The sequence below is a fragment of the Propithecus coquereli genome, unplaced genomic scaffold (genome assembly GCF_000956105.1).
Source record: "Propithecus coquereli isolate 6110/MARCELLA unplaced genomic scaffold, Pcoq_1.0 Scaffold243, whole genome shotgun sequence".
In the NCBI taxonomy this organism is placed as follows: domain Eukaryota; kingdom Metazoa; phylum Chordata; class Mammalia; order Primates; family Indriidae; genus Propithecus; species Propithecus coquereli.
The window spans coordinates 1030650-1052801 of NW_012147986.1; the positions used below are offsets into that span (position 1 = coordinate 1030650).

The 22152-nt window shown below is 34.3% G+C and overlaps 1 protein-coding gene across 1 annotated transcript in view; it reads left to right on the top strand.

The window, feature by feature from the left end:
- Positions 1-22152, top strand: part of EXOC6B (exocyst complex component 6B) — a 595194-nt gene that overhangs the window by 296888 nt on the left and 276154 nt on the right. The window contains exons 9-11 of the mRNA XM_012646509.1: positions 11994-12077; positions 13003-13049; positions 14364-14484. Coding sequence (XP_012501963.1) covers positions 11994-12077; positions 13003-13049; positions 14364-14484 — 252 coding nt within the window. The remainder of the gene's footprint in view (positions 1-11993; positions 12078-13002; positions 13050-14363; positions 14485-22152) is intronic.

Below are 22152 nucleotides of genomic sequence, written 5' to 3' on the forward strand. Positions count from 1 at the left end.
CTAAGGTACAACTGTTTATCATCTTGGGTCAAAGGTTATAAAAAGTAGTCATCAATTAAGGCTTTATTGGTTGTAATTGGTAGTGCTATAAAAGGAGCCAGCCAAACTGAATCTGATAATAAAAGACTCTTTGTTAAAATATTTAATAAATTAACACTCTGCCTTGGAAGGGGGAAGCTAATTACAAAGGCCAAGATTGTTAATCATAATGTTTGCTTTCTTCAAAAGCACAGACTCAACTACTCCATAATCATTAGACATCGGATTTCTTTCTTTTTCTTTTTAAAAATCCTACAGACTCTGTCGGTCCCCGGAGGGGATGCTCTTCTATGGCTCATGCTTGGAATATAGCAGAAGGAGGAAATGCCAAGACAAACATAGGTTATAAGGGCCATCTTAAAAATAAACAGAACTCTGTTAGAATGTCAGACTGCCTCTGTTTTCTTCAAAAAGGGTCAGAAGTTTATGTAGATTAATTTTGTAGGCAAATTAAGTGATATCAAGAACTGGTGCATTTGGAAGTAATGATATTTTTAATGATAAATTATCTACTAGAGCAGTTATTCTTTCTCCATACATAGTTTTTTTTGACAATGTTGTGGCTCTTGAATTTTAGACATTTTTCAAAGCCCTACTATACATGTGTGGAGCTATGACACATACCTCTATGACTCTTGAATGACCTTGCCATGGGAACTCTGTGAATGGGCGTTTACATCTGGGAATCGAATGTTTCTATATTTAAGCAATAGGGGGCATCTTGGGTTTTTTCCTTACACATGTTTCTGTAGTCTAATGTTTAGGGCAGTTCTAATGAAAGCAAATCCTGCCTTGGGCCTGCTGTGCAAATTAGCCATATGGTGAAGTGTAATATCCCGCTGAACATCATTATGGGACTCTATGAAAAGTACTCCCCTTTTCCCATGGAAGCAAATTAAAATGGCCCTTCGTTGTTTTTTGTTTTTTAACTCTGAATAAACCTGTCTTCACTTGGATGCTGTGGCAGTTAAAAGGGCGTTCCAGCTGCAGTCAGGGTGGTGAAATTACAGGCTTTGCCCAAGACCTAACGGAATATTGCTTCCTGTAGGCAAAGCCGGAAGAACAATGATGTGTGCTTCCCTTTTTCCATTCTCCTCCCTTGTTCTTTCTGTAGTTGTCCTTAGCTCCTTCTCAATCCAAGGATTAATTTTCTGTTGTTGTGATGGATGAGAAGGACTCAGTCCACTCTCCAATAGACCCCGTACCGCTATCTTCCAGGAAAGACCCACTAGATGAAGAGCTGTTTAGCCAAACAAGGGCACAGTGAATATTTAATAAAGAAGATACAAAGTGTGTCTCTCTTTGCCTACTGTGTAGACATATTGCCCATATGAAGAATTAGTGTCCCAATGTAAATATTTTTTTCTCTGCAATGCTAGGAATGTAGATGCCACTATGTTTAGTAGCATGGGGCTCATTAATGGTTTGAAATGTTCCGGGTGTCTTTGTCTATGATGTACATTGTTACCTTTCATGAAGAAAAAGATATCCATAGATAGGTCTTTCATCTAGCATCTCTTTCCCCCCTAAGACTGAGATCACATGATCCTGCCTTATTTGATTACTGGTACACATTTGTAACCTATGGCAGCTAAAATTTGGCCTTGAGCTTTGTTAGCAGTAAATTTTAACCACTTTTACAGACAGAAACGAAACAAAACCCCCACTCATTTGCCCACATTGAGTGGCAATATTATTTGTGTTTCTTATGTTTACATTCAGAAAAGTGTCTGGACACATGGAGAAGTATTCCAGGTTGTCACTTGTGTTTTTATTTTCATTTTTAAATCTTTATTCGAAGCCATGTTAGTTCCCGCATTTGTATGGTGACAATTTATGGCATGTGTTTGAAGAAAAGGAGTGGGAGCAGTGTTATGGAGTAAAAGTAGATCATGCTAAATTATGATGTTGGAGAAAATATTTTTGCATGCAAAGTTCACTGCAAAGAGTATATACAATATGATCCTATTTTATGCATATGTGTGTATTAATGCATATAAGTATATGTGAAATATCTATCCATTTAGAATAGGAAAAACTCCATAAGGGAGTATACCAAAAAGTAAGCAGTAGTTATCTCCGAATTATGGGATTATGAATGGCTTTTGTCTGTTTTCCCAATTTGTGTTGTCTAATTTTCTACAAGTCACATATTTTACTTTCATAATTAATAATAACTTAAAAAGAAATAAACAATGTAGAAAACACAGCTATAAGCAAAAGGTTAAGAAAAAAGAACTATTTCCAGCATCATCTGAGGAGAAGTATGTTATTTCCTGGTAACTGGATTAATTTAGTGCTAGGAATTAGTGATTAGACTTTGGAATAGCAATGGCTTTTAGAGAATTTGAGCATTAGTGCCCTTCCCCAAGTATAACATAAGGCGTGATATAATATTAAACATCTAAATTAAATATAAATTTAGTAAATAAAGTACCCAGTGAATTGAATGAGATGTTAACAGAGCTTGGAGAGTATTTCTTTTTCTTGATTTGGCGTTAAGTAAAAATAGAATATTTGCTGTAATCATTTGGCTGTTCTTATATAGCTTTTCTATAACCAAATGATAAAAAATTTATTGTGGGGATTTCTTTATAATAATACAGAATTTAGTATTTGGTTAAATTTCAGAGGGCATGTACATAATTAACATAGAAAATGTTAAGGATTCTAATTCTTCCTTTCTTAACTTAAAAAAATTAGGTTATTAAGTATGAAATGTTCGATTGCCTTGAGTACTAAATTTGACAGTTGATATCTCTGACATTCCACTTTGATTTCTTTTTTTTTAAATTTTTTTATTTTTTTATTTCAGTGTATTATGGGGGTACAAATGTTTAGGTTACATATAGAACTTCAAGTGTGTCCATTCCCCAGACAGTGCTCACTGCACCCCGTGGGTGTGGATATACCCATACCCTCCTCCCCCATCCTACCTGCTCGACACCCGATGCATATTACTACTATATGTGAACTTAGGTGTTGGTCAGTTAAGTCAGTTAATACCAATTTGATGGTGAGTACATGTGGTGCTTGTTTTTCCATTCTTGTGATACTTCACTTAGTAGAATGGGCTCCACTTCTATCCAGGATAATATAAGAGGTGCTAGCACTTCTTGTTTTATTTTTATTGTGAAGATACATCCTCAGTCTTTCAAACGCACATTTTGGCTTGTGATTATCCTTCAATTTTTTTAAGAGCAATTTTTGTGAAACTATGAATAAGTCAAAAATTCATGTTATTTTCAATTATGAGTTCTACTGTGAAACCACTGCAGTGCAGACAGCTTGAAATATCAGTGAAATGTTTGAGATGGATGTGGCTAATCAATGCACAGTATGTTGATGGTTTGAGAAGTTCCATTCTGGTGATTTTAATCTTGAAAATTAACCACAAAATTAACCTGAAACCAAGGTGGATAATGATGAGCCAAAAGCTGTGGTGGAAGCAAATCCATCTCAACCTACGTGTGAATTAGCAGCAAGGTTTGATGTTACTATTCCAATGATACTGGACCATTTGAAACAAATCAGTGAGGTAAAGAAGCTGGATAGATGGGTTCCACACGAATTAAACAAGCATCAGAGGAGAGAAATCATCTTGAAGCTTGCCTTTCTTTGCTGTCATTGACATAAAGGCAAACCAGTTCTACACCATATTGTTCCATGATGAAAAATGGATTCTTTTTGACAGCGCAAGCATTTGGCACAATGGCTGGATAAAGATGAATTGACGAGAGGCAGTCCAAAACGGAATATTCATCAAAAAAAGCTAATGGTGTCTTTTTGGTGGTCCAGTGCTGGTACCATCCACTACAGCTCCGTGAAACCTGGTCAATCCATTAAAGCAGATGTCTACTGCAACCAACTGGATGAAATCATGAGGATGCTTGTGATTAAGCAGCCAAGATTGGTCAATAGAGACAAGCCAATCTTTTGCAAGACAATGCTTGACCACCTGTTGCACAAACAACGCTGCTCCAACTACAGAAGCTGGACTTGGAAACTCTGTCATCCACTGTATTCACCACACCTTGATCCAACTGACTACCACTTCTTCCAGGTTTTGGACCACTTCTTGCAGGGAAAAATATTCAATTCTCAACAAGCTGTGGAAAACACCTTTCATGATATCATTGCCACTTGCTCTCCGGCTTCTTCACTGCTGGCATACACTACCGTTAAGATGACAAAACTGTGTTGATATTTTAGGTGCATACTTTGATTAATTGTACTGCTTCTTGTTTGAGATATAATCTACAGTTTTTATTAGAAATTGGACATTTCATATTTAATGACCTAATACTTCAGATGCATAAAAATTTGAAAACTTACACCATTAACAAATAAGGCTGATAATTAACATTTTGTCTGAATTTGAGTAAAATTTTCTGTAACTGTTGGGCCGATTGAATGGATTGAGAGATTTAGTTGTTGAGTTCTGTTTTGCTGCTATAAACAAAGCAAACCTTAAAAGTCAGAAGACTCTTTATCCCCTTCCCATTGTATACCTTCTGGCTTGAAAATACAATCCTGAATTCATGAATACATTAGTGAGTGTCTTAGTCCATTTGTGCTGCTATAATAAAATACCAAAGACTAGGTAATTTATAAATAATAGAAATTTATTTCTCATGATTTTGGAGGCTGGGAAGTCCAAGATCAAGGTGATATTAGGTTTGGTTGTCTGGTGAAGGTTGCTCTCTGCTTCTAAGGCAGCACCTTGTCGCTGCATCTTCCGGAGGGGAGGAATGGAGGGGAAAAACGCTGTGTTCTCACATTGCAGAAGAGATGGGAGGAGGCGAACTCACTCCCTTAAGTTATTTTATAAGGGCCCTAATCCCATCCGTGAGTGCCCCACCCTCATCACTTAATCACCTCTTAAAGGCCTCACCTCATTTCTATATTGGTGATTAAGTTTCAACATATAAATTTTGGGGGATACATTCAGATCATAGCAGTCAGCAACTGCTGTGGTACATGGATTTTTCTATTTTCAGGCTGACAGAGTGGGAGGTAAGGGGGATAGGGGAACAGGGGGATTGTTGGTGACAGCACAGTTCATCCTTTGCTAGAGAATACTCAAAATAATAGTGCCACACAAGAACACAGATAGGAAGACCCTATATTACTCTGGTTTTCATTCACTTTAAGAAATTCACTCTTTTAAACTCTGGGAAATGTTTGGTAGGAAAATGTTTGCCATATTTCATACGAAGTTAGTAGGCCAGTTGCTTGCTAGACACTAGAGTCAATTTGTAGATTGCCTTTGGCACAGCCTTGGACCTGGGCACATCAAACTGCTATGAGCTGTTGCTTCAATAAGGATATTAGATCTATAGCTAGATTAATGGTGAGTGGACAAAAGGCAAACCACAAAACAAGCCTGAAAGAAAGTGCTGGTCCAGAAAGAGCTCTTCTCATTCAAAATAGAGCAATTGGGAAAACAAAACAATATAAAACAACATGAGATCTGAGAAAACTTACCAAATAGAAAAAGGTCAAGGAACAGCATCTTAAAAATCCAGAGGAAACATGATCCTAAAAATGATTTTCTACAGGAACCAAACGGAAATTCTGGAAAATTATTTGGTAAAAAGAAGCCATTACCCCTATGAAACAGGGACAAAATACTTTAAGAGAATAAATGGAGATAGAAAAATACCAGGATGAGATGGACAGGAATAGTGACAAGAAAATGGTCAATGCAATAGGAGATAAAGTTTAAATATAATAATGAAGCTGTACAAGAAATTATGGATTGATATTTTATTCATACTTTAAATTATTTATTCAAAATTGAATGCCTATTAAGTGCCCAGCACTGTTGTAGGGGCTGGGAACACAACAATAAATACGATAAACTAGAAACATGTTCTCATGGAGTTTGCACCCTAATGAGAGAAGACAGACAGTAAACAAATTACATAATATCAGATGGAGATATGTACTATGCAAAAAATTAAAAGAGGGTTATGTATTAGACAAGACTTTCCATTTTAAGTTGAGTAATACAAAAGACTTTTCTAAGTAAGTGACAGTCAAAGTTATATTTGAATTATAAGAAAGAGCCATACATTTCCTAATTGCTGGTGTCCCTTTGTGTTTTTGTGCTAGGTTCTTTTGTACTTTCATTCTATCGGTATTTCTTAGATTATCTCCTTTTATGCTAGGGCTTTGATTACGATCTCTCTGCCAATGATTCTGAAATCCATTTTCCTTAGCCTAGCCATCTGTCTTGAGCCGTACACCCAGCTATGCCAGCTCTCAAACATTTGGCACTTGTAAGTTGTCAATTAAATGTATCCAATGCAAAAGTCATCATCATCAATCTTCTCAAATTAGTCAACTCTCATTATTCATGGTATTAACATGTTATGTTATGTTATGTTAACAGTTATATATTAACAGTTATGTTCTATAAAGTCACTACAAACACTGAATTAGTGATTACTGAACCATTGCTCCTAGGGGAAATTCAGGGTTAGTTCCTGTGAGCTTCTGGTCACATTTTCATCAACCAATCAGTGCATAACTTTGATTTATGAGTGTTTCTGTTTAAATATACTTCATTTAATATATATTATTGATTCATTAATGTTGAATTCACACTATACTCATGCCTGAAAGAAGCTTATCTAATACATGTGTTTTCTCTGTAAAGCACATCACAGACTTGTTGGATTTAGGAACACTAGATAGCATGTCAGTACTATGATTGGAGGCCATTTTAAACAGCAAAAACACCAACAAAAAGCACAAAGATGCAAAAAACGTGGCACTGGATAGACTGTGAAAACGATACTTATTTACAGTATGAAAACTAACAAAAGGCAGAGAATTGCCTTATTTAACCTTAGCAGGGAATATGTGCATTGGGCAACTCAAATTTTTTGGTATGCACATGTCTGTGCATGACCATGAGAAAGCTATGAGTATTGATCTTAGGGTTATACATAAATTTTAGCAAATAGGCAAATTTGTAAATAAGACTCTGTAAATAATGAAGATTGTGTATTCCTTCTACATATGTTTTCTCTCTCATTAAATGATATCACTGTCAAACCAGTTATCCAGTTTAGAAACCTTGTATCAGTGCTCTTTTCTTCCTATTTTTTATCACCCATATCTAATTAATTACCAGCTTGCACCTCCTATATCTCAGATTCTGATTGATCGTTTTGAATAGAAGTTTTTCTTTCTTTCTTTTACTCTCTACAATACAACTTCCAAAATATCTAAAACTTTTATGGTCATTAGAGTCCAAATATCTTAACATAATTTATGAAGCACTCCAGCCTCATTTCTTATCAGCCCTATTCCTTATACCTGAAGTTTTACCTATGGAGAATTTCTTTCAAATTCTTGGGATATGTGATGCCTTTTTAAAATTTGAACCTCTTTGTTTCTACTAGGCACATTTTTTCCCTTTCTCTTTACCTGGCTTACTCCTCTCATTCTTCAATTGGGAGTATACATGTCATTTTTTTCTGAGAAGCTTTCTCTGACACTTCCCCCACCCACTACACACACACACTCAAACATACATATCACTCCTAACCATAGGATTGTTTAGTTCATTTGAATATAATTGCTTGTTTAATTACCAATCATCCACCCTTGACTATAAATTCAGTGAAGACAGGGACCATTCTCAGTGCTGATCACATGGTAAGCACTTAGTATATATTAAGTGACTTGTTTTTCTGTGAGATTGTGTGCATTAATTATCATAAAACTTTTGGAGTGTTATAATACTACTAACATAAAGTAGGAAAAAAACCTTTTTACTTCCCTGCTTATTGTTTTATATCTATTTGTATATGTCTTCAACAGCTTTTTTTTAAATTTATTTTTATTTTTTTTATTTCAGCATGTTATGGGGGTACAGATGATTAGGTTACGTATGATGCCCTTACCCTCCCTCCTCCCCAAGTCCGAGCTTCAGGTGTGTCCATCCCCCGGAGGTGCGCATCTCACTCATTGTTTGTGCATATGCCCGTCCCCTCCTCCCCCCTCCCCCCTCCCCCTGCCCAACATCTAATACATGTTATTCTTATATGTGCACTTAAATGTTGATCAGCTAATACCAATTTGATGGCGAGTACATGTGGTGCTTCTTTTTCCATTCTTGGGATACCTCGCTTAGTAGAATGTGTTCCAGCACTTTCCAGGAGTATATAAGGTGTGCTATATCACCATTGTTTCTTAAAGCTGAATAGTACTCCATGGTATACATATACCACAGTTTATTAATCCACTCATGTATTGATGGACACTTGGGTTGTTTCCACATCTTTGCAATTGTGAATTGTGCTGCTATGAACATTCGAGTGTAGGTGTCTTTTTCATAGAGTGACTTTTGCTCTTTTGGGTAGATGCCCAGTAATGGGATTGCTGGATCAAATGGTAGTTCTACTTGTATCTCTTTAAGGTATCTCCATATTGCTTTCCACAGAGGTTGCACTAATTTGCAGTCCCACCAGCTGTGTATGAGTGTTCCTACCTCTCCACATCCACGCCAACATTTATTGTTTTGGGTCTTTTTGATAAAGGCCAGTCTCACTAGAGATAGGTGATATATATATTTTTTTAATGTTAGTGATTGAAAGAGCTTGAAATTGAAGTGCAACTTCTGTAGTTCAGCTAGTGGCCTATTTGTGAATAGATAGGTACTTCACCAATTACTCAATTGGACTGGTCAAACATCTACTTCTCAAATTCCACCTTTAAGCATTGAGTTGACAAAATTGGCAGAGGGAATAGAATAACCAAAGGTGAATTTATTTAATAGGCGCTAAGGAAAATTGAACTCATTTTTGTAAATGGAAAGCCAGACCTATTAGATAAATTGGTCTTTTCTTTTGTTCTTATTCTACTGAAGGAATATTTGAAAGGCAAAACTGTATCCAGTTTAGAATTAAGTAGAGGTTCATAATTTGATTTTTATATAGAATTTCATCTTATATATTTTCTATCATTTATAAAAAAAATTAAATTAGTGTATTATGGTCTAATTAGAGACAAGGCTTTCCCTAAGTTTTCAAGTAAGTGTTTCTTGGCTCCAAAGCACGTTGAATATGTAATGTCACACTAGAATAATAAAGGTCCTTTAGGGCTGTTAACCTTAAAACGAAAAGCCCTTTGGTGTGTACAGAATGTAATTAACATTTAATAATACCACTATGCTCTGAAATGCTGACAAGTTGGGAATAACTTTAACAAACTAGCAGTTTCCAGTTCTTATTTCTTAAATGGAATCATTTGCTTCCTCATTAACTCGTGAACTGTGAAAGCCTTGAAATAGCTGTCCTAATGTTTGGTTTCATTTTATAGGCAGAAAAACTCAGATGTGTACAGTCATAATCACTTTAGAATTTTAAAACCTTTGTTTTCAAGCTACACTGGGGTTTAACAAACCATGACCCATGGGCCAAATCTAGCCTGCTGCCCGTTTTTGTATGGCCTGTGAACTAAAAATGGTTTATTACATTTAAAATCAAAAGAAGAAGAATATTTCATGACAGGTGAAAATTATCTGAAATTCTGATTTCAGTTTCCACAAATAAGATTTTACTGGAACACAGCCACACTCATTAATTTATGTCTTGTCTATGAATGATTTTGCATGACCACAGCAGAGTTCAGTAGTTGCCCACCAAGCCTAAGGTATTTATTATCCTGCCCTTTACAGAAAATGTTTGCTAACTCCTGAGCTATACTACTGTGTTTAGATGATTTGGTACCTTAAGTCAACTGTCCCAATTTAGGGTCAATTTAGGAATCTAGCAAAGAAATTATGATGAATAACAATTTTCAAATTTTCTGGATGGGAAAGGAAACTGAATTAGGTATTGCTTGAAGTTCATAGTTTTTCAGATGGCCAGGGCTTTCACTTTAACCATTGATTTTATCTTATTTATTTGTTTTTAGCTTAAAACAACAGAAATTTACTATCTCTCACAGTTCTGGAGGCCAGAAGTCCAGAATCAAGGTGCTGACAGGTCCCTGCTCTCTTCTAGCTTCTGGTGGTTTCTCCATAAGCCTTATTTTGCAGCTATATAACTTGAATCTCTGTCTCCTTTGTGTGTGGCTGTCTTCCTTCTGTATGTCTGTTTCTTCACCTGGTGTTCTCTATGTGTGTGTATGTGTCTATTTTTTTTTGTTGTTGTTGTTGTTCTTTTTGTTTTTAAAGATAGGGTTTTGCTCTGTTGCCCAGGCTGCAGTGCAGTGGCCTGATCATAGCTCAGTGCAACCTCAAACTCCTGGGTCAAGCAATATTCCCACCTCAGCCTTTTGAGTAGCTAGGACTATAGGCATGTGCCACCACACCTGGCTAATTTTTTAAATTTTTTTTTATTTGTAGAGACAGGGTCTTGCTGTGTTGCCCAGGCTGGTCTCAAACTCCTGGGCTCAAGCAATCCTCCTGCCTCAGCCTCCAAAAGTTCTGGGATTATAGGCATGAGCCACTGTGCCCAGCCTTTTATTTATTTTTTAAATAAGCACTTGCGTAAGTGCTTATTATTTATTGGATTCTGTTCTAAGAGCTTTATAACTCTTCTAAATCCTTATTACAGCCATATGAGATGGGCATTTCTACAAATGAGAAAACCACAGGACACCTATTAGTGAAAGTTAAGTAGTTAAACAGTAGAACTTAAATTAGTGGAAGGGAATTTATACAGTTATTTATAGCAGTTAATACATCTAGTAGGGGGCAGAGTCATGATTTGAATGTAATCATCTGGTTCTAAAATCAGTGTTCTTTACCATTGTGTTGTGTTGTCTTTTCCTTTCTGCTCTTGGTTATTTAGAAAAAGCCCTGGATTAAGAGTAGAATTTAGTAATAGAAGGATCATGATATTTTAAAAACTTTGAGCTTATATTAGTTTCTTAGAGCTGTTATGACATAGCACTACAAACTGAGTGGTTTAAAACTGATACGTATCCTGTCCCAGTTTGGGAGACTAGAATTCCAAAATGAAGGCATCGGAAGGGCCATGCTCCCCCTGAGACACCGGGTAGAATCCTTTCTTGTGTCTTTATAGCTGCTGCTGGTGACCAGCAATTCTTGATGTTCTTGGCTTCCAGCTGCATCACTCCAATCTCTGCCCTTGTTGTCACATGATATTCTCCCTGTGTGTCTCTATCTCTGTGTCTTTTCTCTTTGCCATTAAGGACACCAATCATGTTGTATTAAGGACCCACCCTACACCAGTATGACTACATCTGAATTTAACTAATTACACCTGCAATGACCCTATTTCCAAGTAAGTTCACACTCTAATGTTCTGGGAAGGACATGAATTTTGGGAGGACACTATTCAACCCAGTACAGAGCTTATGAGCCAGAGCTTATTCTTTACAGCCCCTCTCCTTTTAAGCTCAGAAACCCTAAATGAAAAGTGGAAACTGTGCACCAAGAATTTCCAGGGCTTTGTTTCTTCTTTTTGGGGTTTAATCCTACGTTAGATTATAAAGACTTATTTACTTTTCACAGTTCCTGCCTTTTTCATGCTTCCCATTGGTCCTTTGCTCATGATTCATTTGACGCCTGGTTTTTTTTCTGGACATTTTTCTTCTGGAGTGTTCTGTGAGTTCATTAAGGAACATTTCCTCACCTGTTATTATAACCTACAGAAAGGTTGGTTTGCCGTCATCCTTGTGAATTTGTGATAATTGATTCAGAAACCAGCTTCGGTGTGCTGATGATTGAGTTCTGGAAATGTCCTTATAAGGATATTTTGTATCCACCCTTATGGGTTTGTAAGTAAGGTTCAATAAATGGTTATAGTTATTTTTATTTTCTAAGGTTATTATCATTGTTAAAATGGCATATTTTGAGAAATGTGGTACTACCTCAAATTCTAGACCTGGGACCTTCCATTTTCCTTTGAAATGCAAGAGTAATTGGTCTATTTTTGTCAACCCATTTCCTTTTGTTTATTTTCCAGGGTGCCCGGGAAACATTTGAGAATTATTACCGAAAACAAAGGCGAAAACAGGCTCGTTTGGTACTCCAGCCTCCATCTAACATGGTAGGACTACCACCTTACCTTCACTTTTCTCACATTTTCACGTTCCTTCTTTGGTATCTTTTGATTAGAGAGAAAGAGAGAGAGAGAGAGGCAAAGAGAGAGAGAGAGAGTGTGTGTGTGCGTGTGTGTGTGTGTGTGTGTGTGTGTGTGTGTGTGTGTGTTTACTGTCATTCTGAGACCACTTTTGGTGGATGTGATTTGCAGTAAGAAAACATCTATGGATTGCTATGTGTCAGGCATTGTTCTAAGTACTAGATATGTATTGTATCATTTCATCTTCATTGTAATCCTATAAGGTAGGCACTATTATTATATTTACCTCATAGTCTAGGCAGCAGTCCCCAACCTTTTTGGCACCAGGGTCTGGTTTCATGGAAGACAATTTTTGCATGGACTGGAGCAGGAGGGTGTAGGGGGTGATGGTTTTGGAATAATTCAAGTGCATTGCATTTATTGTGCAGTCAATCCTCTCTGCTAATGATAATCTGTATTTGTAGCTGCTCCCCAGCACTAGCGTCACCGCCTCAGCTCCACCTCAGATCATCAGGCATTAGATTCTCTTAAGGAGCGTGCAACCTAAATCCCTCATATGCACAGTTGACAGTAGGGTTCCTGCTCCTATGAGAAGCTAATGCTCCCACTGATCTAATGGGAGGCAGAGCCTATATGGCAATGCCAGCAATGGGGAGTGGCTGTAAATACAGATGAAGCTTTGCTCGCTTGCCCATTGCTCCCTTCCTGCTGTGTGGCCTGGTTCCTAACAGGCCACGGACAGGTACCCATGGACAGGTATCAGTCCACGGCCCGGTGGCTGGGGACCGCAGGTCTAGGGAACTGAGACTTAAGGGATTAAGTAACGAATTTTAACTTTGTCTTCATGTAATAAAACAGAAACAATAACTTTTTCTTCTTTGCTTTGTTGTAGCATGAAACTTTAGATGGCTACAGGAAATATTTTAATCAAATTGTAGGGTAGGTATATATATTTATTTAAATGTATACACTTTCAATACATAGAATTATGAGACTTGGAAAAATAAATCAGGTTTTTCTTGGGAAATTCTTTTGTTTTCTTTTTCTAAATCCTTAAGATAGGATTTAATTTTGATTTTCTGATGATTTAAAAGAAACATCCTATTTGTTTTAACATTATATTAGTGAAGGGTACTTTTTGTGAATAAAGGGAGAAAAACATTGAATTGTAATCTTATTATACATGATGTTTTGTTTTTTTGTTCTTGGTGAGATGGAATGAAATAATCAATGAAAGTTGGCAATTTTTTTCTAAAAGGGCCAGTTAGTAAAGTATTTTAGGCTTAGCAGGCCATATGGTCTCTGTCACAACTATTTAGCTCTGTTATTGTTGTGCGAAAGCAGCTAGAGACAATACGTAAATAAGTGAGCATGGCTGTGTTCCAGTAAAACAGTCTTTAATAAAAACAGGCCGTGGGCCAGATTTAACCCATGGGCTATAGTTTGCCACCCTCATCTGGAGTGTATATCGTGGTATGGAATTGCAGTTCCCAAATAAACACCCCAAATACAGGCAGCTTGTTCTAATTGCAAAATAATGACTATGCTGTTAAAAGAAAAGGAAATAAATTGGATTCTTCCATCAAGTTTTTCTTTTTTTTGTCTGACTTAGATTGTTTCAAGGTTATTAATAGTTTTGATTAAAATCTATCATAAAATTTCCTAATAAAATATTGTTTTCATTAATATGAACATTTAGGCAAGATAGCTGACTATACATTTTAAATGCATGGTAACAAAAAGCCACACGAATGTTCAAAAATATGTTTGCTTTTATTTTTTTTTTAACCTTTATAAGATACCTTTCAATACTTTAATGAGAGTCCACATTAGGGTAATTATTTTGATATTTTGTGCGTTAGGTTCTCATAAATATATCTGTATTTCAGCTCTCATTGTCTCCTTCGAATCCATTAGTTTTTTGAAAATTTATTGCCTGGTGTTTTTTAATATAGTGAAATTAGTGTCCATTACCTTTATACATTTTCCCCTTTTAGCTGGATAACATGGTTACCATTTAATAGAAATTTAACTCCAATCTCTGTAAAAGTGGTTAAGAAGATATCATGATTATGGATATAATTCTTAGTCCAAGAAGTCTGATTTCATTTATGATACTAAACAGCTTTCTCAGAAGAAAAAAATGACTATTAACTTTGAATTTGATGGTAGCTCTTAATGTTTGTCGAACCCTGGAGATAGTAATCAAACTGTAATTTCTGACAGCTGTGCTTTTTTTTTTCTCAATCTTAGCTTTTTTGTGGTTGAAGATCACATTTTACATACAACCCAGGGCTTAGTAAATAAAGCCTACATTGATGAACTATGGGAAATGGCGCTTTCAAAAACCATCGCAGCACTCCGTACCCACTCGGTATGTAAGACGCTCAAGAGAAATTATTACTTAGAGCTGATTATCTGTATACTAGTCAGTGTTTTACTTTATTATAAAAGGTCTTTATTATAATTTAGAAATTTTGATTATTAATAACAAATTTTAGCCATAATCCCTGGCATGGTTATTATTAGCTTTCTTTTATATAAATTTAAAGGCCCATTTTTTCAGTATATAAATACAGAGTATACAATATATAATATGTATTTTAAATAGGAACATGCTGCATTTTTCATTTAATGTCTAATGAATTTGTTTTAATTTTAATATATGTAATATTCTATTGTAGAGATGTGCCATTATTTTTTAACTGATCTACTTGATATTCTGGGATTTAAAAAAGGTTTTTGGTTTTGTTTTTCTAGCTATTAAAAACATTGCAGTGAATATTTTTATACACATATCCTTGCACAATTAATTGTACTTAGGACAAATTCTTAGAAATGAAATTAGTGAGTTAAAGTATCTATACATTTCTTAGGCTCTAGATATTGCTGATTTGCTCTACAAAAATAGTGAATGATTTAGAACTCTGAGCAACATCTATTAGAATGCCTATTTCCCTGTTGCCTTTATCTACAGAAGATTGTGTTTAAAAACAGAAAATCATTCCTAATCTGACAGAAATTATCTTATTTTAATATGCTCTTCTTTCATTAATACTAATAATGAAAATCTTTTCACGTTTTGAGTATTTGTTTATCTTAGAATTTCCTGTTCATTTACATTGCCTTTATTTTATATTTTAATAGGTTTTTTATATTTTATTGCCTATTAATAAAACATGGATGTCAGCCTTTAATCTGAATGTTAACTTCTAGTCTGATATACATGTTATAAATCTTTTTTCTTAGTTTTGTGTCTCTTACCTTTGCTTTTCTTTTCTGTAGCTTTGTAAAAGTTTTAAAACGTTTGTATAGTTAATTTTATCGATCTTTTACTTTATGATTTATGTCTTCTCTATTCCAAAGCATATGTAATTATTTATCTGTATTTGACTTTAGTATTTCTATGTCCCTTTTCTTACATATAAATCATAACCATAAAAAGTTATTTTAGCATAATGTATGAGATTGGACTCTATCTTTAATTATTTTGAAATGACTTATCATGTCCGGTAACACTATTGTGATAATCTGTTGTCTTAGTCAGTTTGGGCTACTATAACAAAATATCATAGACTGGGTACCTTAAACAACAGAAATTTATTTTCTCACAGTTCTAGAGAATAGCAATCAGGTTTTAGGGTGCTAACATGGTTGATTTCTGGTGAGGGCTCTCTTCCTGCCTTACAGAAGGCTACCTTCTCGCTATGTCCTTACTTGGTCTTTCCTCCGTGTGTACCTGTGGAGCACTAAAGAGTATAAGGTTTCCTTTTGAAGTGAAGAATATTTTCTAATATAGACTATGATAATGGTTGCATATACTTGTGAATATACAAAAAACTAAAAATTACACAAATTTACTCACTGAACCATTTTATCCATGAAAAGTTGATACCACAGATGCTAATTGTATTTCATGACACTATTTATTGTATTAGTATTTCCCAGCAAGCAAAACAAAGTAAGAATAACCCAAACATCAGAACAAATCTCAAAAGCAAACACTATATCTGAATATCTGAATGATTATGTTGTTTATCAGAAATATTTTTATAGCTTTATATGTAGCTATTTAAAATTACTCTTCACTTTTTCTCATTAAATTATTAGTATAAATTGTAACATTTTGAAGAATATATTTCATGCATCAGTATGTGCAATATTCTTAATGCTGATTTCAAGACATGATAAAGATCTTACATAATCAAACCCACTTAGAAATCAAATTTGGCAATATGTTAAAAGGTTAATGTGCTTAGTAAAAAGGAGAGTTCATTTCAGAAATAGTTCAATACTAAAAGATCTCCTAATATGATTGTTAATGATACGATCAACAAATTATACGATAATACTGAAACTATTTTTTTATGGTTCATATTATGGAGCAATATAATCCTGTGCAACCAATAAAATTTGTTTTATATATATTAAATATTGAAAATTTTTCTTACTATGTAACAGGTAGACAAGAGTGTGTGCTGATAGTGGTTTTATACACACACATACATTCACACCCAGATTTGTAAATTTTTTTTAATCAAAAGGATGTGCTTAACATATGTATCCTCCAGATCTCCTAACTGTATTCTGATTGAAATAAAATGGGGAGGGGAAGAAACAAACTAAAAAGAGAAGCTCTATAAATTACTATCTATAGACTAGAAATTTTGAAAACATTCTTTGAACTTAGAGAACAGAGGGAATCAAAATAATGACTGAACCAGAGAAAAGAAAATAGTACATTACCTGTGGTAGATGAGGGTACTGTCGAAGCATGAGACATTCTTCCAAATGGAATCTAGGAACATCTAGAATCAACAAATATAGTGAACAGGAATGGACCTTTGAGAAATCATGAGGGAAATTATTTAGATGTCTACTTTCTTAAAGCCTCGGCCAGCCAGGTACCTGTCCAATTCCCTTGGATAACCTAAACCTTACCACTTACTTAAAGGCACAATAGCTTGATCAGTGAAGGTCTCTAGTACTGCTTTTCGAAGAAAGTGATTCATCTTTCCCACCTACTTACAAAGAGCCTGTAGTCATTCTTTTGGGGGAAACAGAACTACAGAGGAGGAAACCCATCCCAGTTATCCATACTAATCAACCTAGTTCTTCATTCCAAAATATGAACAAACATCCAAGAGTCATAAAATATTTGAGGAAAATTATTATTAATATATCAAATAGTAGACAGCAGTAAACAAATAGAATAACTATTCTTTAGCAAATACAAATAATATATGGGCTGGGAGAAAAATTTACAAAGTAATGATCATTTTTGATTTTAGAAATACAAAAGGCTAGCTTATTCATACCAGCCAGTCAGGTAAAAGCAACTAAAAATGCTGCATTTTATGTGTCACATATAAGATATTCTTTTAAGTCTCAAAGTATTTGTAAGGATAGTAAGGAATTAGTTGGGAAAATCCGAAGGAAATTGGATAGATAGATAGGCTAAACATTCAAGCTGCCTTTTCCCTGAGGTCACTTGTTAGTAATTTTTGCAGAGGATGTGATTTTGTACATTGAAAATCCAAAGGAAATTACAGTTAATAGATGAGTTTAGCACGTTTCCTGGTTATGAATTTATTATATGAAATTAATTGTGTTTTTATAAACTGAGGATAAAATTTGAAAAATTAAAAATTTTTAAAGATAAAATTTATACAATAGCATAAACAAAAGGCAGTTAGAAATATATCTGACAAAAGATATTAAAGACCTCTGTGGAGAAAATTCTAAAATGTTATTGAGAGACTAAAATGAGTTAAAGAAGACCTAACCAAAATCGAGAGATGTACAATGTTCATTGATTGGAAGAGATACTGTAAAGACATGTTTTCTCAAAATTGATCTATAGATTTCACTTAGTGTCAATCAAAATTTTGATAGTTTTATTATTGGGAGTATGGGTACCTTATGACCTAATTACAACATTTTTAAGCCAGTACAAAGAGCAAGTAAGAGACTCAAGACTGAGAACAAGGTATTTGGGTTTCCTCTACCAGATATCAAGATGATTTAAATCATATTAATTTAAGACAATCTGATATTGTCATTGGATAGATAATGGGCCTCCAAACAGTTTCATACATATATGGATTCTTGATATATTGAGATATGTATATATGAATGAAGTGCCATGGAAGGTCAGTGGGTAGATGACAGACTTTTTGGTGAATAGTAATGGGACAATTGGCTATCATGATGCAGGAAAATATACATCAAAAATTGAGCTTCAGGTGGATAAATATGAATATGTGAAAGCCAAAACCATAAATAATATAAAAGAATATTTTAATGATTCAGTATATGAAAAGAGTTCTTAACTAAGGTACCAAAAGCACTATCCATAAAGGAAAAGATTCCTACTTTAAACATTAAACTACATTAAAACTAAGAATAAACTTTACAAAAGTTAGTGGAAAAATAAGCCACATAATGAAAAATGGTATTTGTAAGGCATAACCAGCCAACAACTGATAGAAATTATATAAAGAATTTCTACAAATCATTACAATAAAGACACACATCCCAAATGTGTTAAAACCCATAGAATATGTATCACAAAAAATAAACCCTAGTGTAAACTATGGACTCAAGTTTGTAATAATATGTTGATATTGGCTAAAGACTTAAACAGGTACTTCACAAAAGGAATCCACCCATCTGAGAAAACATGTGAAAGGTTTTTAGCCTTATTATTATATCAGTGAAATGCAAATTATAACCAAATGCAGTAACATTATGCAAGAATTAACAATACTAATATTGATAAAGGTATGGAGCAATAGGAACTCTCATGCACTAATAAGGGAATGAGTTTAAATTAGTAAAACACTTTGAAAAAGTGTGGCATTGTCTTGTAAAATTGAAGATCCCCATGAATCAACATTTCTATTTCTAACTATATTCTCTTGAGAAATTTTCCCTAAAATGCTGTAATAAACATGCAAGAATATCACCCCAGTATTGTTGAATTTTTCGAAATTAGAAATGACTTAAATGTCTGTCGGTAGTAAAAGGGACAATCTGGGTTAAATTCAGACATGGAATACTATACAGCATGAAAATGACCAAAGTATAACTATGTATAATAGTGTTGGTCAATTTCACAAATGTAATGTTGAATGAAAGAAGCAAGACAGAAAGTTATACATATGGCTTATTTTCGTTTATCTAATGTTGAGAAAAAAATATTGATTAAGGCTGAGTATTTAGGTGGATATAAACTAAAGAAAATAAGAGAGTAAAAAGACAAGCCACAGATTGAGAGAAATCTTTGCAAATCACATATCTGATAAAGCCCTGGTATCCAAAATATACAAAGAACTCTTTTTTTTTTTTTTTTTTTTTTTTTTTTTTTTTTAAGGCAGAGACTCACTTTGTTGCCCAGGCTGGAACACAGTGGTATGATCATAGTTCCTGCAACCTAAAACTCCTGGGCTCAAGCGATCCTCCCACCTTGACCTCTAAGAGTGCTGGGATAACAAGCTTGAGCCACCATGCCCAGCCCAAAGAACTTAAAACTCAGCAAGAAAATAAACAACCCAATTAAAACATGGGCAAATGATCTGAACATATACCTCACCAAAGAGGGAAATATGCATATAAAAATATAGTCATTATCATCTGTCATCAAGGAATTGCAAATGTAAACAATAATGAGATACTACTACACACCTATTGAAATGTCTAAAATCCAAAACACTGGCAAAACCAAATGCTAGAAAGAGTGTAGAACGTCAGAAACTTCCATTCATTGCTAATGGGAATGGAAAGTGGTACAGCCAGCTTGGAAGACAGTTTAGCAGTTTCTTACAAAACTAAACATAGTCTTATCATGTAACCTAGCAAGTGTATGCCTAGGGTTTTGTCCAAATGAGTTGAAAACTTATGTTCACACAAAAATCTCCATACAGATGTATATAGTAGCTTATTCATAGTTGCCAAACTTGGAAGCAACCAAACGTTCTTTGGTGGGTGAATGGATAAACAAACTGTGGTATATTCATATAATGGAATATTATTCAACGATAAAAAGAAATGAGCTATCAATCTAGGAAAAGACATAAAGGAACCTTAAATGCACATTGCTAAATGAAAGAAGCCAATCTGAAAAGGATATGCAACGTATGATCCCAATTATATGACATTCTGGAAAAGGCAAAACTGTGGAGACAATGAAACTATCAGTGGTTGCCAGGGGCTGAGGGGAGAAAGGGATGAATAGGTAGAGCACAGGAGATTTTGGAGGCAGCAAAACAGTTCTCCATGATACTGTAATGGTGGAGCATGCATATATTAAAACCCATATACAACACAAAAAGTAAAGCCTAATATAAACTTTAGTTAATGATAATATGTTGATATTGGCTCATCAATTGTAACCATTGTATCATAGTAAGGCAAGATGTGAACCTAGGGGAACTGTGTGGAGGTATGTCTGAAGGGATATATGGGAACGTTCTGTATTTTCTGCAAACCCAAAACTGCTCTAAAAATAAAGTCTATTAATTAAAAAAATACAAACAAAAAAAAAACTAAGGAAAGACATGGAAATGATTATCATAAAAATCAGAATATTGTTTCCCTGAGTAGGGAGGAATGGAGCTGTGATTAGAGTATCTGTGAGCTTCTGGCATGCTGGCACTGTTCAGTTTTGTTGGACTGGTAAAATTTACATAAAGGTTTTCATTTTTCTTTATGTATACTATATTCATAATTTTAAGAAATGTAATAAAGAGAGAAAGTACGGAAGCAAGCCAAAGGAGGGTGTAAATAGAAGATAAAAATTGGTTTCTCAGAAATTTATGATTATCAGAATAGATTCAATTTGAAGATTAAATGGATAAGACTCTATGTCATTCTGTGATCAAGAAAATAAAGTCAAATGTATATCCCACAATATAGAGCAAAGACATAAAGGCATGGAAAACATGAAAGGAAAGTTAAGAAACATGGATAATTGATGTAGACTTTTGGACGTATCTAATAGAGATTTAGAAATAAAGGACAGTGACAAAGGAGGGGACTGTAATAATAAAATACAAGAAGGAAGTTGCCCTGCAGTGAAAAAGACCAGCTTCTTAAAGTGGAAAGAATGCATTGAGTTCAAGCAGGATAAATGAGAGAAGACAATTTTTTCATACCTGAAATTTTATATTTTAGCTTGAGGACAAAATGAAAGGCATTTTCATACATGTAAAGATTCAAATTTTACTCTTTACCAATCCTATCTTTAAAAGATTCTTATTAGTCTTCTCCAAAAAGTGAAAAAGAAATCCAAAATATAAGATGGGATAGAATTAAATATATGCAAAAAATGATAAAATTTATAGATAAATTAAATAAGTGATTATTATTTGTGATGATTAATGCTATTAATAGTTCCTACAAAAGATGATACATCATGTTTAAGAGGCTTTTTAATGAAGACTCCAGATTATTTCAAGTAAACAATGGATAAAAAGAATGTAATTTATTAATCACTGTGAGGTAATGAAAAAGAAATGAACCAATAAAAAACACTAAAGGAAATAAAAAAGAAATGATGATAAATAGCGAACTTAAAGTAAAATGGCTTGAATACGTCCACATATGTCAGTATCCCAGGAAATGGCAAAGTCTTAGAAAATTTTATAGTATGGTTACTAAGAGATATTAATAAATTAAGATTACCTAAACAGATTGAAAATAAAGAAGGAGAAGCAGAAATGGCTGTATTCTACAAGACAAATAGAGTTGAGATTGAAGAACTTCAAATGAGAAAAGAGAGGGATATTTTGTATCAATATTAATTTTAACCCACTGGAAAGACAATAGCCCTTTTACAAGGAACAAGGAAGCATCAATAGATATATATATATAAAATAAAAACTGTTAGTACAAGCAACATCATTATGGGAGAATTCAACTTTCAGAAATTGAGAGATGAAGAGCAAGTAACAAAAATTATAATTGAGAAAATTTAAATATTGAAATCAGTGAACTTTTAAAATGGTGACATATACATCAAAATAAATGAACTTTTAAAATG